General features: G+C 32.2%; 2 protein-coding genes across 5 annotated transcripts; one reads left to right on the forward strand and one right to left on the reverse strand.

Moving 5' to 3' along the window:
- The first annotated feature begins 30 nt into the window (after positions 1-30).
- Positions 31-7,692, forward strand: LOC110992182 (sodium/potassium-transporting ATPase subunit alpha). The gene is made up of 17 exons (XM_045629334.1): positions 31-244; positions 350-771; positions 1,353-1,523; positions 2,122-2,251; positions 2,504-2,740; positions 2,956-3,168; positions 3,235-3,255; positions 3,340-3,530; positions 3,749-3,920; positions 4,126-4,274; positions 4,849-5,050; positions 5,138-5,292; positions 5,631-5,817; positions 6,075-6,314; positions 6,389-6,577; positions 6,961-7,078; positions 7,459-7,692. Exons 1-17 carry the CDS (start codon positions 97-99, stop codon positions 7,571-7,573), a joined length of 3,060 nt encoding a protein of 1,019 aa, XP_045485290.1. The 5' UTR covers positions 31-96; the 3' UTR covers positions 7,574-7,692.
- Positions 7,670-13,859, reverse strand: LOC110992200 (protein TESPA1). Of its 4 annotated transcripts, XM_045629332.1 has the most exons (6): positions 13,464-13,501; positions 12,627-13,057; positions 12,079-12,234; positions 11,796-11,889; positions 11,334-11,415; positions 9,912-10,091 (listed from the first exon to the last, which is right to left on the reverse strand). In XM_045629332.1, exons 1-6 carry the CDS (start codon positions 13,477-13,479, stop codon positions 10,055-10,057), a joined length of 816 nt encoding a protein of 271 aa, XP_045485288.1. In that variant the 5' UTR covers positions 13,480-13,501; the 3' UTR covers positions 9,912-10,054. The 4 variants fall into 4 exon arrangements, with proteins under 4 accessions (XP_045485289.1, XP_022113609.2, XP_045485287.1 ...); XM_045629333.1 differs by lacking the exons at positions 11,334-11,415; positions 13,464-13,501 and adding an exon at positions 13,585-13,859 and having other exon boundaries at positions 7,670-10,091; positions 12,627-13,070; XM_022257917.2 differs by lacking the exons at positions 11,334-11,415; positions 13,464-13,501 and adding an exon at positions 13,585-13,858 and having other exon boundaries at positions 7,670-10,091.
- Positions 13,860-14,247: the final 388 nt, after the last annotated feature.

The raw sequence follows: 14,247 nt of genomic DNA on the forward strand, positions 1-14,247 counted from the left end.
AAATTATTTTTTTTTTTCACGTGGTAAACAAATGAGAATCTATAAATTCCGCGACCAACTTGATTTAACTACATATTAATATGTAAACCGTAAAAGATGAATTCGAGGACTTCAAGTTTATCATCTATTTCCGATTTATTCCGGCCAAATAACCCAAAAGGACTACGCTCCAGAGATCTAAGCTGTACCCGTTTAAGTATTTTGAAAAAAGAAATACAAACCGACACGCATCTCATACCACTCAGTGAGTAAATAGTCAGGCAATGCCTAACAACCTGCTCAAAGTAATAAAAACCTATAAAATTATCGAATATAAGGTAGTTATGTCATACGACTGATTAATTTACAGAAGATTTGTACTCAATTTTGGGCACTGATCCAGTAACAGGCCTATCAAGCGACAGAGCAAAAGAGTTACTCGAATATTATGGGTCTAACACATTAACACCAGCAACTCAACATAGTTGGGCCCGCTTATTATTAAAGTCATTGTGCACAGGTAAACATGAAACCAACAAATATTTTTACACATTTGTATACCTTGACTTACATGTGCGTCGCCATCCTTTAAGAAAGTATGAAATAAAGGGGCTTTCAGGTTTTTCAATTTTAATTTGGCTCGGCGCAATATTATGTCTAACGGCATATTTAATCGAGCTGTTTACGAAGCCGCATCCAAGTACAGACAATCTATACTTGGGTTGTGTCCTTATTGCCGTCGATGTTATTTGCGGACTATTTAGCTTTTTACAGAATTATAAAAGTTCTAAGGTAATTATGATTTATTATATATTTAGTGTTAGCCTGGTGGCTTCAGCGTGCGACTCTCGACCTTGAGGTCGCAGGTTCGATCCCCAGCTGCGCGCCACTGGACTTTCTATATACGACTTTCAATTAACACTCGCTTGTACGATGAAGGATGACATTGTCACAACTTTGCCAAAATTTCGAAGTGTGTCAGGCATAGAAGGCTGATATCCACCATTTTCCTAGGAGAAAAAAAAACATACCATCACGAAACTGAAACCAAAATTTAAGGCCAAAACCTAGAGCGCACTGTATTTATTTCAAATAAATTATCATAAATCATCAATTTAGCTTATTAAAACAAAGTGAATTGAAAACAAACTTACTTAAAAATAATTTACCTCATTTCTTTAATCTGACTTTCATCTCCCTTAAATAGTATCTTCTTTAATCGTCTCGCTTAACTGACATAGTAAGTATTTCGAATATGTAAGAACCGTTTATTTTGAAGACCCATAAATCCTTAAGAAGCTGAATGGCCCACTAACAATGGCAGAAATTATGATAAATATTTAAGGCCTGTAAATTTTGTAATATAATACCAGATAATGAAGACCTTTAATAGTATGATACCAATTACAACGAGCTGTGTTCGAGATGGAGTTACAAACACAGAGACTCCAGTGTCTAATTTGGTCAGAGGAGACATAGTACACTTAAGGGCTGGTGACGTCATACCGGCGGATTTGAGAATAATTGACAGCAAAGGGTTTAAAGTACGTTGTAATCCTTAATTATTGCTAAACGTAATTGTTGTATTATTACTGATATTCAAAGCATTCAAGAGTTTATCAGCACTCGGCTGATTTCAATTGTTATTGACTTTCCTTACCATATTTTCATATATGTATGTTACATGCCTATTATTTCAAACAAACGAACAAAAATATCTTTATTCATATAGGTAAACAAGTACATTCATGAACGCCAATCAAATTAAATGTGAATTTACTTTTACTACCAGTTCTCAAATCAAGCCTCTCCGCCACTCTTTTTAATCGCCAAGTTTTTTCTTTTACACAACGTTTGTAAGGAGCTGCAACATCTTGAGTAATAAAGAATAATAAAATATTACATATTAAAAAAGAACAATAAAATGAATTAAAAACAAAGATCTGTCCTCTATCAGCAGGAGGCATGGTGAAATAGGAGCACTTGCATACTCGTAGGAACAGCACGCAAATACGTAGTAGAAACAACTAATATCACCGCATACACAAATTCAAGAACAACCAGTCACAACAAGTAGCACCCGTCCACGAGTATGACTTATTAAGTATCAAAATAAAAACTGTCAACTAATATTATCTCTAGGTGGACAACTCTTCGCTGACTGGAGAATGCGTAGCTGTGCCTCGGAGTAACACTGAGGGTACTCCAAACATAATCGAATCGCAAAATGTTGCTTTCTTTTCTGCACTCTGCGTTGAAGGATGGGCAACTGGTAAAATAAAAAATCTGTTTCTAAATACTCGAACACAATTAAATAATATTGAAAAATTGTTGTATCATGGCCTGTCAATATTATTAATGAATTAAATATTATTATTATTAATTTATTTTATTTTTTTATCTTTATCTACTGGTCATTTCGCTAAGATCACAACTTACGATGGCCTAGGAATTTTTAAATTCGGATTTTATTACTTGTGTATCAACATTGTATGTCAAGGTTTTATATATTTTTAATTCATAGGCGTTGTGATATGCTGTGGAGATTTAACTGCTTTGGGTCGTATTGCTGGTTTAGCTGCCAGACTCCGGCCAGTACCATCACCATTATCTCGAGAAATTCATCAGCTAATGAGATACATGTCTGCTTGGGCTGTTGGTCTTGGTCTCTTCATCGCGAGTGCTTCACTAGGATTGGGATATCCATTTATGCAAACGACCATTTTTGTGATTGGCATCGTGGTGGCTAATATTCCCGAAGGTTCGGAATTTTACTATTTCTAATTTTAATATATAATTTCTTATGTAACATACATACCAACCCGTAATACAAACCCGCAAGTATCCCTCAGCATATCGGTCATTCATTGCATTAAATTATTGTTTTCATAATATGTTGTCAATGAATCTCTATATAGATAGAGATGTAGGTTCAGAACCCTTTAATTGGTTTTTACATTAATGCTTTGGTCATAGGTTTACAACCAACAGTGACAGCATCACTAACATTAACAGCCAAACATATGGTTACAAAAAATTGCCTTGTAAAAAATCTAGAAGCTATGGAAGCTCTTGGCGCCTGTACTACAATATGTTCTGATAAAACTGGAACATTAACTGAAAACAAGATGCGCGTACGACATCTATGGATTGGAAATCAAACTTACGAAGTTTCTAATACTAGTTGGGGTTAGATATTGGTAAAACTCTGTTTTTTTTAATAAATTTTTATTAATGCGGGTTTTGACATTTCAGATCAATTGAAAAGTAACATAGGTGAGACCGTAAATATTCATTTAGTGTACTTAATGTAATTTGATTGTAATGATTTAATTTAAGTCGATTTTTTACATTTTTTAGCCTTTCAAAGTTTTAAAATTTGCGGCGCATTATGCAGTAATGCCTCTATAGCCGCTGATGGCAATGTGCATGGAGATGCATCAGAAAAAGCCATACTAAACTTTATATTTGATTGCGATAATCCAATAGCGGTTAGAAAAAACTATCCCAAAGTAACAGAAATACCTTTTAACTCTGTCAACAAGTATCAAGTATGATTATTTTAATTATTATACTCTCTAATTCCTCATATGAATTGTAGATTGAGTTGACTAGGTTTACTTATTTAATAGTTTTAAGACATTGATATTTCTGCTAATAATAAATGATTACATTGGTTGTGTTTGTCACTCACATCTTTGTTAAATTTACGACGATTTTTTTTTAATTTTAATTATTGGTAATATTTTCAAATATGCACTCTTTTTAGGTTAGTATTCATTTGGATATGATAAATTCAAAACATATTCTTGTAATGAAAGGCGCCCCCGAAGTAGTTTTAGATCGTAGTAAAACTGTCGCTATGGATAATATGGAGGCTATTAACAATACAGAAATTAATGAATTGGTCAACAACGCTATTGAAAACATGGCTAATACTGGTGGGTTATCATTTGTATAAATAATATAATTCTATTGTATGCATTCCAAAGGCAAGTGTCAATATCGGTACCCATCTAATGAATAAAATAAATATAAACTTATACCTAGCTATAGTATGTAGGTACATGAACTTGATTGAAACAAAGCGCTAAAAAATTGCCTTGACAATTGGAAACAATTATATCCAAGAACTTAAATTTTTAGGTGAACGAATTTTAGCATTTGCCGATCTCAATTTAGATGTAAATGAATATCCTCCAGGATTCGAATTTGATGCTGAAAACATTAACTTCCCAACCGAAAACTTACGATTTTTAGGTTTGGTCGGACTGATCGACCCTCCACGAAAAGAGGTAAGGATCTAACTTTCCACTTACTGATATATTATATATATTATAGTATTTTTAATTAGGTGTGAAAAAGAAAAGCCTCACTTGATTTTAAATCATAGCCACCCTAATCATAGCTAAGAGCGCTAAAAATTTCACTGTAAGAATTAGTATTCTTACGGTGTAATTCTAGAACTTGAATAGTATTAATAATAGCGTACCAATTCTTAAAACGCCGGCAACGCACTCGCGAGCCCTCTGGCATTGAGAGTGTCCATGGGCGGCGGTCTCACTTAACATCAGGTGAGCCTCCTGCCCGTTTGCCCCCTGTTCTATAAAAAAAAAGTATCTCAGAACATAACATTATTTATTGTTTTCTTTTTTTTGCTAACAAGCGATCTCTTCCAGGCAACCTGGAAGAGATCGCTTGTTAGCGATAAGGCCGCCCGTTGCATCTCTTGTGATTTATATGTATTGTGTTATTTGTGTTTCTTTCTAGCAACGAAGTGTGAATAAATAAATAAGAGCACGCGTTTTAAGTGCGTGATTAAATTTAGGAAATGTATAACTTAAATTTAATTACTGTTTTTTTTTTCAGGTGCGTTCAGCGATAGAGAGAGTTCGTGCTGCTGGCGTGCGAGTAATGATGGTGACTGGTGATCACCCAGCGACAGCTCGCGCAGTAGCATTGGAAGTGGGCATCGCTACCACACCTCAGTGTCATGTTGTCACCGGCTCTGAACTGCGTAACATGACACCTGATTTGCTGTATTTAACTCTAGAAAAGAATTACGAAATAGGTTTGTTCTTTTATTATAACAATCTGTTTTGATGGTTCTGAGTAAATTTTTATTAGTTTTTATGAACTAATATAGATGCTATTGTAGTATTCGCCCGCACATCACCAACACAAAAACTTCAAATAGTAGAGGCATGTCAAAGACAAGGCAGCGTGGTGGCTGTGACTGGAGACGGGGTAAATGATGCGCCAGCTCTGCGTAGAGCTGATATCGGTATCTCTATGGGAATTACTGGATCACAGGTTGTAACCATTTTTTTAGTTTTAACGAGCGTTATATATATTTTTTTTAATCTTTGCATTCCGGTAATCTCTCAATGAGACAGAGATACCTCTATCCTTGCTTAGTTTATACATCTATTTAATTAATAATCTAAATAATCATTGTCTCCAAACCGAGATAATTATTGTTTAGCTAGGAATACAACATATTATACATTTCTACAAAAAACAATCTAGGTAGTTCCTATTTAACAGTAAACCGTTGTTTTCGTTAATGTTTTCATGTGTGCAGGAAATTGTAAATAAATAAATAGTACAAATATATAATATGTTATCCTTATTTAGCTTATAATAAACAGGTCTCCAAACAAACAGCAGATATCATTTTAATGGACGACAACTTTGCAACGATTGTGACGGGCATTGAGGAGGGCCGAAAGATATTTGACAATCTAAAGAAGTCAATATGTTACATTCTTATATCTAACGTCCCTGAGATTATTCCAGTGTTAATGTTCATTTTGTTCTCTATTCCTCTACCATTAGGTAATATTTCATAAAACTAATACGGCTGGCTTTATTTGTTTAATATTTAAATATGACGACAAATTTTTGACTTGCAATCGGATAATATAAATGAAATATTTAGAACATACAACTTTATTTTCGAAGAGCTTAGTACGTGTCTAGAAATGCTACAAAAAAACATTCGGTTCTCTGATTATTGCATCAAGACCTGACAAACTGTTGGCATTTATAATGTGTTAGAATATTAACTGTCAGTTAAACTAAAAGTATTTTAGGTGTAATGACTATCTTATGTATCGATCTTGGCACTGATATGTGGCCAGCGGTGTCATTGGCACATGAGAATGCCGAACGGGATGTAATGGCACGGCCTCCAAGACAATCTGACCCACTGGTCTCTTGTTCAATGATACGATTGGTCTATGGTCATTTAGGCCTCATCGAATTTGCAGCTGGCATGTTTGCATACTTCATTGTTATGGCAGAACATGGCTTTTATCCGGAGCAGCTATTTGGTAAGGATCAGTATAATATTATTTTGCCCAAGGGTTTAGAAAAATCTCATACAGAGCTCTCGCTTTAAAATAAGGTATAAGGCAAAGATGGGATAACGAGGCAGTAAGTGACGTCCAAGATTCTCTGGGACAGGAGTGGACGTACGCCGAACGCAAGGAACTAGAACGGGCTTGTCAGGCCGCATATTTTGTGGCTATCGTCATGACTCAAATAACGAATGGAATAATTTGCAAGACAAGATATAATTCTCTTTTTCACGTCGGTATGTATACCACCTGATACTGCATATCGTATCTATAGTACAGACTACAAAGGTTGGTAGATTATTTGTTCCATTTATCAGTTAATGTAATGGTTTACACACTGATTAGGCTTAATAGATTCCAAAGTGCGATAGCGATTAAACGGGGATAAAATACCTACAATAGGAAAGAAGATATATAAGTATGACATTCGTACATAGTTCAATAGGATATCATCTGTCGCCATATAAGCCCGCGCCTTGAGACACTTTCTCTATGTAACAGACGTGACACACCTAACTTGTGACGGTTTCCCCAGCTCAGGAAATTTAATGCCATAGAAACTTTTTCTTTACTTTGTCCGGATCAGTTTCTAGATATTTATGGATTTTTTGTTTTACAGGTATGAAAAATAAAGCTCTCAACTTTGGTTTAGTATTCGAGATCATTCTTACGTGTGTTGTATGTTATGTTCCAGGAATTAACAGTTTTTTTAGAACATACCCTCTAAGGTTGAAATGGTATGCAACATTGATCATTTATAAGTATAATTAACTAGTCATAAACCATTAGGAATCACGTCTTCCAAGGGCAGTGTTGGCGTAGTGGCTTCCGCATGCGACTTTCACCCCAAAGTTCGAACCCCGGGTACCACTTGTACTATTATCTTGTCAGGAAACCTGCTTGTCTTAGACATATTAAGTCCAAGGGGCAGGTACAGAAATCTGATCACCGATTAGATAATGATCACAAACCAGATACATAAGACCAGAGCGTTTAGAGCGACCCACCTAAAAGGTTGAAGCGCCGCTGGTTTTTCAAGTCTTTGGTCTTCCAAGCGTGATTTTTAATGTCCACTTGTAAATATAATATTTAACAGTATTAGTGGAAATATTTTCAGGTGGTTTCTCGCATTGCCCTTTACTGTGCTTATGTTCATATTTGATGAATTTAGAAAATATTGCATCCGCAATGAGAAATTTGGAGGATGGTTTAACAAGCTTACATTATATTAGTTAATTGTAATGTGTAATTAATTATACTTGCCTTGAATCGGGCACTTAATCTTATTATATTGTTTGAATGATCATTTAGTAATAAAAAAAACAAAATTTAATAAAAAAATTTAATCTTTGATTATATCTATGATTTGTAACATTTCCCTAAATAATTTTAATAAATCAAACTTAACATTATAATAACATAAAATGAGCAATCAAATGGAACTATGATATTACACACATTAACTCTATAAAATATTAATGTTCACAGATTAATCTATGCAAATGGATATAAGGCACGGCCTAATTTAAAAATTGGTTTCTTAACTTTAAGTACATGCATAAATGAAATTAAGATTAATTTGTGTTTATAGACTAGTAGAATAAGTATGGTCACTATTAAAAAAAAATTAATATAAAAACAACTGATTTTCCTTATTAATGTGATGTGTTTGTGGCCAAACAAATAGTTAGGAATGTTAATTTTACAAAACTTATTTACCATTTTGATATAGAAAAAATTGAACAGCGTAAGTGATTAAGAAACATTTGATTTAACATTTACAACAAGAGAAAATATGAAAATGCCCTTAACATATCCTAAACAAATTCACTCCTTTAAGAAATATCTACGTACTAAATTAAAATTGAGGCAAGTTTGAAATTTTGTCTTTGGACTTAAATGAACTAAACAGTTGGCACATTCGATAAAGATACAACAAAGATCTAAAAAATAAACTTAGAGAAAACTTGTGTAATCTTCATCACAACTATAGAACTTTGAGAATATTGTGCAGAAAAAGTAAATATTTATTTATCAAGCTAAACTCTTGTATTGGTAAATTAAAACTATCACAACCAAACAATATGGCTGCAACACATTGTAACATCACTTAATGACAAACTAAAAATGTCACAGTAGTTCTACTAATTACTGTTAGTTAAATAAAATGTTAGATTTAAGAGCAGCGCCTTACTAAAAAAATATATTTAGTTTCACACTATCTCAACAATTAAGTTTCCGGCAAGGAAATTGGTAAGATCTCAGAACCTTTCTCAACTTTTCAGGTTTCTAATTTATTGAACTCCGCTGGCTGGAAGGCACAGCTCAACACAGCCTGCCTTTGCCTGAATTTTTATGGACAAAAATCAGGCAAGAAAGAACAAATCACACCGTCGAACACGGTTTTTCTACTGAATGTCTGAGCTAACATATACTATACTCAATATTCCTAATACTTTAAGATATTTTGGGCTTGACTCAGTGATGTTACAATATATAAAAATCAAGTTACCTAAATGATCTTATAGTGTACATTTAAAGTTATATCAAAAAATCTAGGTAAATAGGGTAGAAACTTTTAATAATAATAAATATATAATTTAAGTAAGTAATTAAGTTATTATATATGTATTAAGGTGTATATAAGAACTACCTCTATAAAGATATGTGATATAACTTCTATGTTTAAACATGGCACGATTGTTAGAACAACTCTAATTTTTATTAAATGTATTTAAATTGATTTTTTATGATTACAAAGGAAGAAGAATAATGTATGATTAATTACTCAGACACTACAAAAAATGGGTCATAGTAAGATATGTTTGTTTATCGGAATTAAAGAGATGATTAAGAACTTAAGTACAAGTTGATTATGACATAACTAAACAGAACATAATAAAAGATTTATAAAAATGATTGGCAATTCCAAACCATAAATTGTCTTACAAAACCTCACCACAAAGCATCAAGGCAATGATATTTTTATTTTAAATCACATACTCTATATTCAAACCACATCGAACGTTTGAGCTTTTTTATGTCTTAAATTGATAAGTACAACTTTTCAACAGTTTAAGTATACATATTTTGACATTTAAGTACTAGGACTAAACAAAAACATGGACCTAGTTTAAAATAAGGTAATGGTTAGAGTTGTATAGTACAACCTTGCTTGGCATAACGGAATTCAATTCCAATTTAAAAATAAAGCTTTACACAGGTGTTATGTTAAACATTTTCTATACCAGGTCTCGGGTCTTACTGCATAAGGCGTATGTATATAAGTCACATTTTTAGTATTGACCATTTAAGTACACAGTACACAGGATTTTTGTTTAAGTTTCTAAAGCCAGGACTTATCGCATTAGTCTTATTATACAAATTTAAATAAATATTTGAATAAGTACTAACGTAACTAAATGCAAAATTCAAAATGACACCAGGCACTTTGATTTATGACCATGACTGTTTTAATAGTAAGTAATTGTCAGCCATATTAAGAAATTCTATTTAAGTACTAAGGTCTATTCTGAATAAAAGCCTATATAATGCCATTTTTTATACCAGGTACGATAACTCAGGTGCTCCTAAATCTTGCCGCCAAACAAGCGTGTATGGCAGGCGCACTTCGCATATCCGCTATAGAATGGCGCGTACGCATTAAAGCTTCCTCTCGACACATCTCGTCTTGTAGTAAACAATTTATTATTTTAGCTACAATTGTCGACGGTGGAACATGAGGATTTCCTGTAAAATACTAGAAGTTCTAGATACATTCATACAATAAAAAAATAATCTACATTAAAGTAGTTAAGGGTATTTAGAATTAGGGTCACGTGGTAAGTGATGGAAATAATAAAGGGGTGCGATTGCCTGATAGGAAAAAATTTAAAATACTTAGAGGTTTTTGCGAACCACTTTACAACCACTATAATTAACTATGCTATATAAACCTTTAAATAAATATATTTAAGGTGAGTTGTAAAGTATTCTGTGAACCGAGGTCACGACGAAACACCTCACATCACACATAAATATATAGATAAAAGCCAAGGACTGTGATAATTTCGCAAATTCAAATAACAAAATAATATAAACTAATAAATTATTTACTGTCTCAATCATAGTGTATGTAATCATAAATAACAGTTAAATTTGGTACGAGGCGTTATCGAAATTGATGAAAAAATATTAATTCTATTTGAGTCTTATTTAATGAAAATTTTACAAAGCGTTATTACGTTGTACAACAAGCATATGATACTTGAAATAAGATTTGTCGATCTGGAAATGTTATTTTCCTTAAGAATTAAGTACAAACAAGGAAATATTCAAAAAGGTTATTTATAGGAAATAATAGCAAGTATAATGTTACTAAATAAAATAATTGCTTCGATGTTTTATGATTTAGTTCAGTTCTTACTGAATGTTTTGAGTGTCCAATATATTTTTAACAGACAGGAATCGTTATATCTCGGCTCTAAATCTCACTTATAGTGCAGAGACATAGATAGGGTTGCCACCCGTACTTTATAATAGAGTATTGTACATTATTTTAGGTGTTGTACTCTATACTATATGAGAACAAAAAAGTACACCACAATACTTTATTTCGCATGATGTCATTTCTTTAGTCGTAAATATTTTTTTGGTGAAACGGATGTTATCAATTGGCACTATATTGATATTTAAAAACAGATTATATAGATGCTGTGCAATTGTTTAGTATTGATACTAATTAAATACAATCTCCAAAGCAATAAAAATATATTTTTTGTAAATAACTTTTAATTTACTTTGGTACTATGTTACTTTTTTTTCTTTATTTGCAAAACGAAACAATTATTTTTTAGACAAAAAAAAAATTATTACGACCAATTTTCGAAGTCAGTATTGGTTGATTGCGGCACGTTCTGTGTATAATTTAAATAATATAAATATATATATATATATATATATACTCATAATTTAAATAATATATATACTCACTGCACAGCTATTTGGGGCACTTGGTACGGTCCATAATTGGATGGTACCGGTTTCATGAACCGACACACTGGCGTGCAATGCTCTGTTAGTAAGTTGTTAGTAGTGTTAGAAAAGCACTATTTATAGTATTAAGTAAAAAAAACACCCTCGTTAGTATGTTATTTCAAAATATAAATAAGGTTGGAATGGTAATTGTTATTGGAATGGTTATTATTACATCAGATATATAAACTATTTTACAGGTATGAAATGCTAAGGTTTGTACTTATTTTAGTATAGTATAAAATCAAACTCCAAAAAATAATCCTTCTGATTATCAATTCTGTGGTTACTTATTTAGTACCCATAATTACTTCAACTTAGCCAGCCAAGAAATCCCACAAGTTAATAAATATAATTAAATTAGTTATTTTAAGAAAGCTACAGGTTAATCTATAGCCATAGATAGCTTAATTAACTAACCTGTTAATCCTCTGTAACCAAAAACTCCACAGTCATGCATCTTCATTGAATGCTGTTCATTTTTTATAAATTCTTCTGTACTTATCCCCTTTAACTGCAAAATGTTAAACAAATATGATGTATAAGGAAAACTTAGAACACAATTATGGCTTCAATTTTGATAAGAATTACAAAATAATAACTTAATGTATCAAATTCACAACAGAATTATTTTAGATTTTAAGGCACGGAAGGCTGATTTGTTAAAAAATATAGAAAAATTTATGTAGAAATTTGAGCCTACCTTGGATGGAACCAAAAATCTATCCGGTATTCTTTGTAGTTTTTGCTGTTTTTCACTGGGTCCAAATCCCAATGCCAAGAGAACAGACTCTGCGTCTACTTTCCTTGCACCCAAAACATTTAGTACAGAACTGCCACTAGAACCACTTCCATCAGACTGAAATTTAATGTTTTGATATTTTATACAATTTCATTAAAACTAAAATAGGTTAACTATTTAACATTTTCTTTAAGTAATCCACTTGGAATATTAAGGATAAAATTAATTCTCACTTCTGTACTTATGTTGAAATATTTAAATAGTTGTCCCCTTAATAGCTACAACAACAAACTAGACTTAACCTGACATAGATTATATAACTGAATATGTAAAATTTTCACAAAAAATAAAAAGGGTTTATAATAACATTAGCTTCATTAAAAGAATAAGTGAAACAGTATGTTTCTTTAACATGATTATTGTTTAATTCATTGTGTGAAAAAACTTCTAGTTGTTGGTATGTGGCACCATTGATAATAATTATTTAAACTTCTGAATGATGAACTTACTTGCAAAGAGTGATCCCGAAGTAAAGGATTTTTCAATCTGGGAGTATATCCCTCCGATTGTATAGAATGGTCCCGTTGCAATTTACTTTTATTCTTTAATTGATCATTAAGTACTCCACTTTCTAAAGACTTTCTCTTCAACAGCTCCTTTTGATCTGGTACTTCTAAACTTTTGTCTTCTTGTAAATCATTTTGTGTTTCAATCACAGTATTATCAGTAATTGATTCCTCTGCCTTGTTCTCAGCAGTGTCTGAGTCGTCTTCATCTTTTTTACAATTCAGTGTTGCTTCTTGTAAATTTGCATCCTCACTAGGCAAGGAATCTAGCCATTGTTGCACTGGGCTACTTCGTCGCATGTCTTCAATAACCCCACTAAGCCAACCACGTACCTTACGCTCTAATAGTGATGAAACTGTCTCATTAAATGTATCTGAAATACAAATCTTGTATATATGAGTCAAAAAAGTTGCAATAGATTTTTAGAGGTGTGAGAATACTTTAAATATATTATACAGTAAACATTTTTTCATAGAAGAAGGATAATTCTAGAAAAAAAATATTAGAATCTCAATAGGAGACCTTGACTTTTATATAGAGAAAAACTGTACAAAGAAACAATTGTAGTATGTGGTTAAACAACTAATTAATGATGATGAACATCAACATTAAAATATATATATGGCAACAACCAAACTATTAACAATTACACCACTTTTTACATTACAAGTTCTAGTCACTTAAAGATGCTATAAAAACTCGACAACTTTCTTATGAGTCGTTTAGGCTCTTAACTACCAGAGTAATGAGGATTGATGAACAACATTCACTGGACAAACCTTGTTTTGTATCCATCCTCTTAATATAAAAGCTGCATGCAATACAAACAAGGTTCTTAGGACATGCGAACTTTCAGAATGGATAGGTACACACTATAATAAGAAACTACATTGTCCTTACCTGTATGTGGATGTGAATCAAATAGGTAATCAAAAACTACTATCAAATCTAGACTTATTGTAGTTTAGAAAAAAAATCGAAATTAACTAAAAAAGTAATCAACTGTAACTATGCAATTAATGGCTTTTTAATTTTTTCTCTTCATACAATCTCAAAGTCAAATTAAAAAATAAACAATGATATAGAAAATAATAAAATAAATTTTGTAACAAAATACTAAGTGAAGTGGACTAGTGAAGAAAGCTATCCTAGACAGACAGTACACAGAGACAGATATCTAATATTCTATAGAACTGGGATTAACACCAAAATGCCAGTGATATGACATTGACTCTTTACCTACATAATCACATCTCATATAGACTAAATTACAGTCATCTGTGATTGACATGTATTTTAGTGTGCAATTATTATCTGTTTATTGTCTTTCAAATTTCATAGAGGAACCCTCAGCCAGCCAAGTTTATTTAGGGTAAGATTTAGGAAGTCCTGGATTGGGAGAGAGTGAGTTTTTTTCATTGTGTAATAAGACCCCTGAAGAAACGCTATACTAGTACAAAAAACCCAATATTTTGTGTAACTATCTCCCGGTCTATTGGTCCAAATCAATTCTTTATATAATAATAAGGAGAATATATATATTGTGGCAAGTTAGTTATCAAA

This window comes from Pieris rapae, chromosome 8, assembly GCF_905147795.1.
Source record: "Pieris rapae chromosome 8, ilPieRapa1.1, whole genome shotgun sequence".
In the NCBI taxonomy this organism is placed as follows: Eukaryota; Metazoa; Arthropoda; class Insecta; order Lepidoptera; family Pieridae; genus Pieris; species Pieris rapae.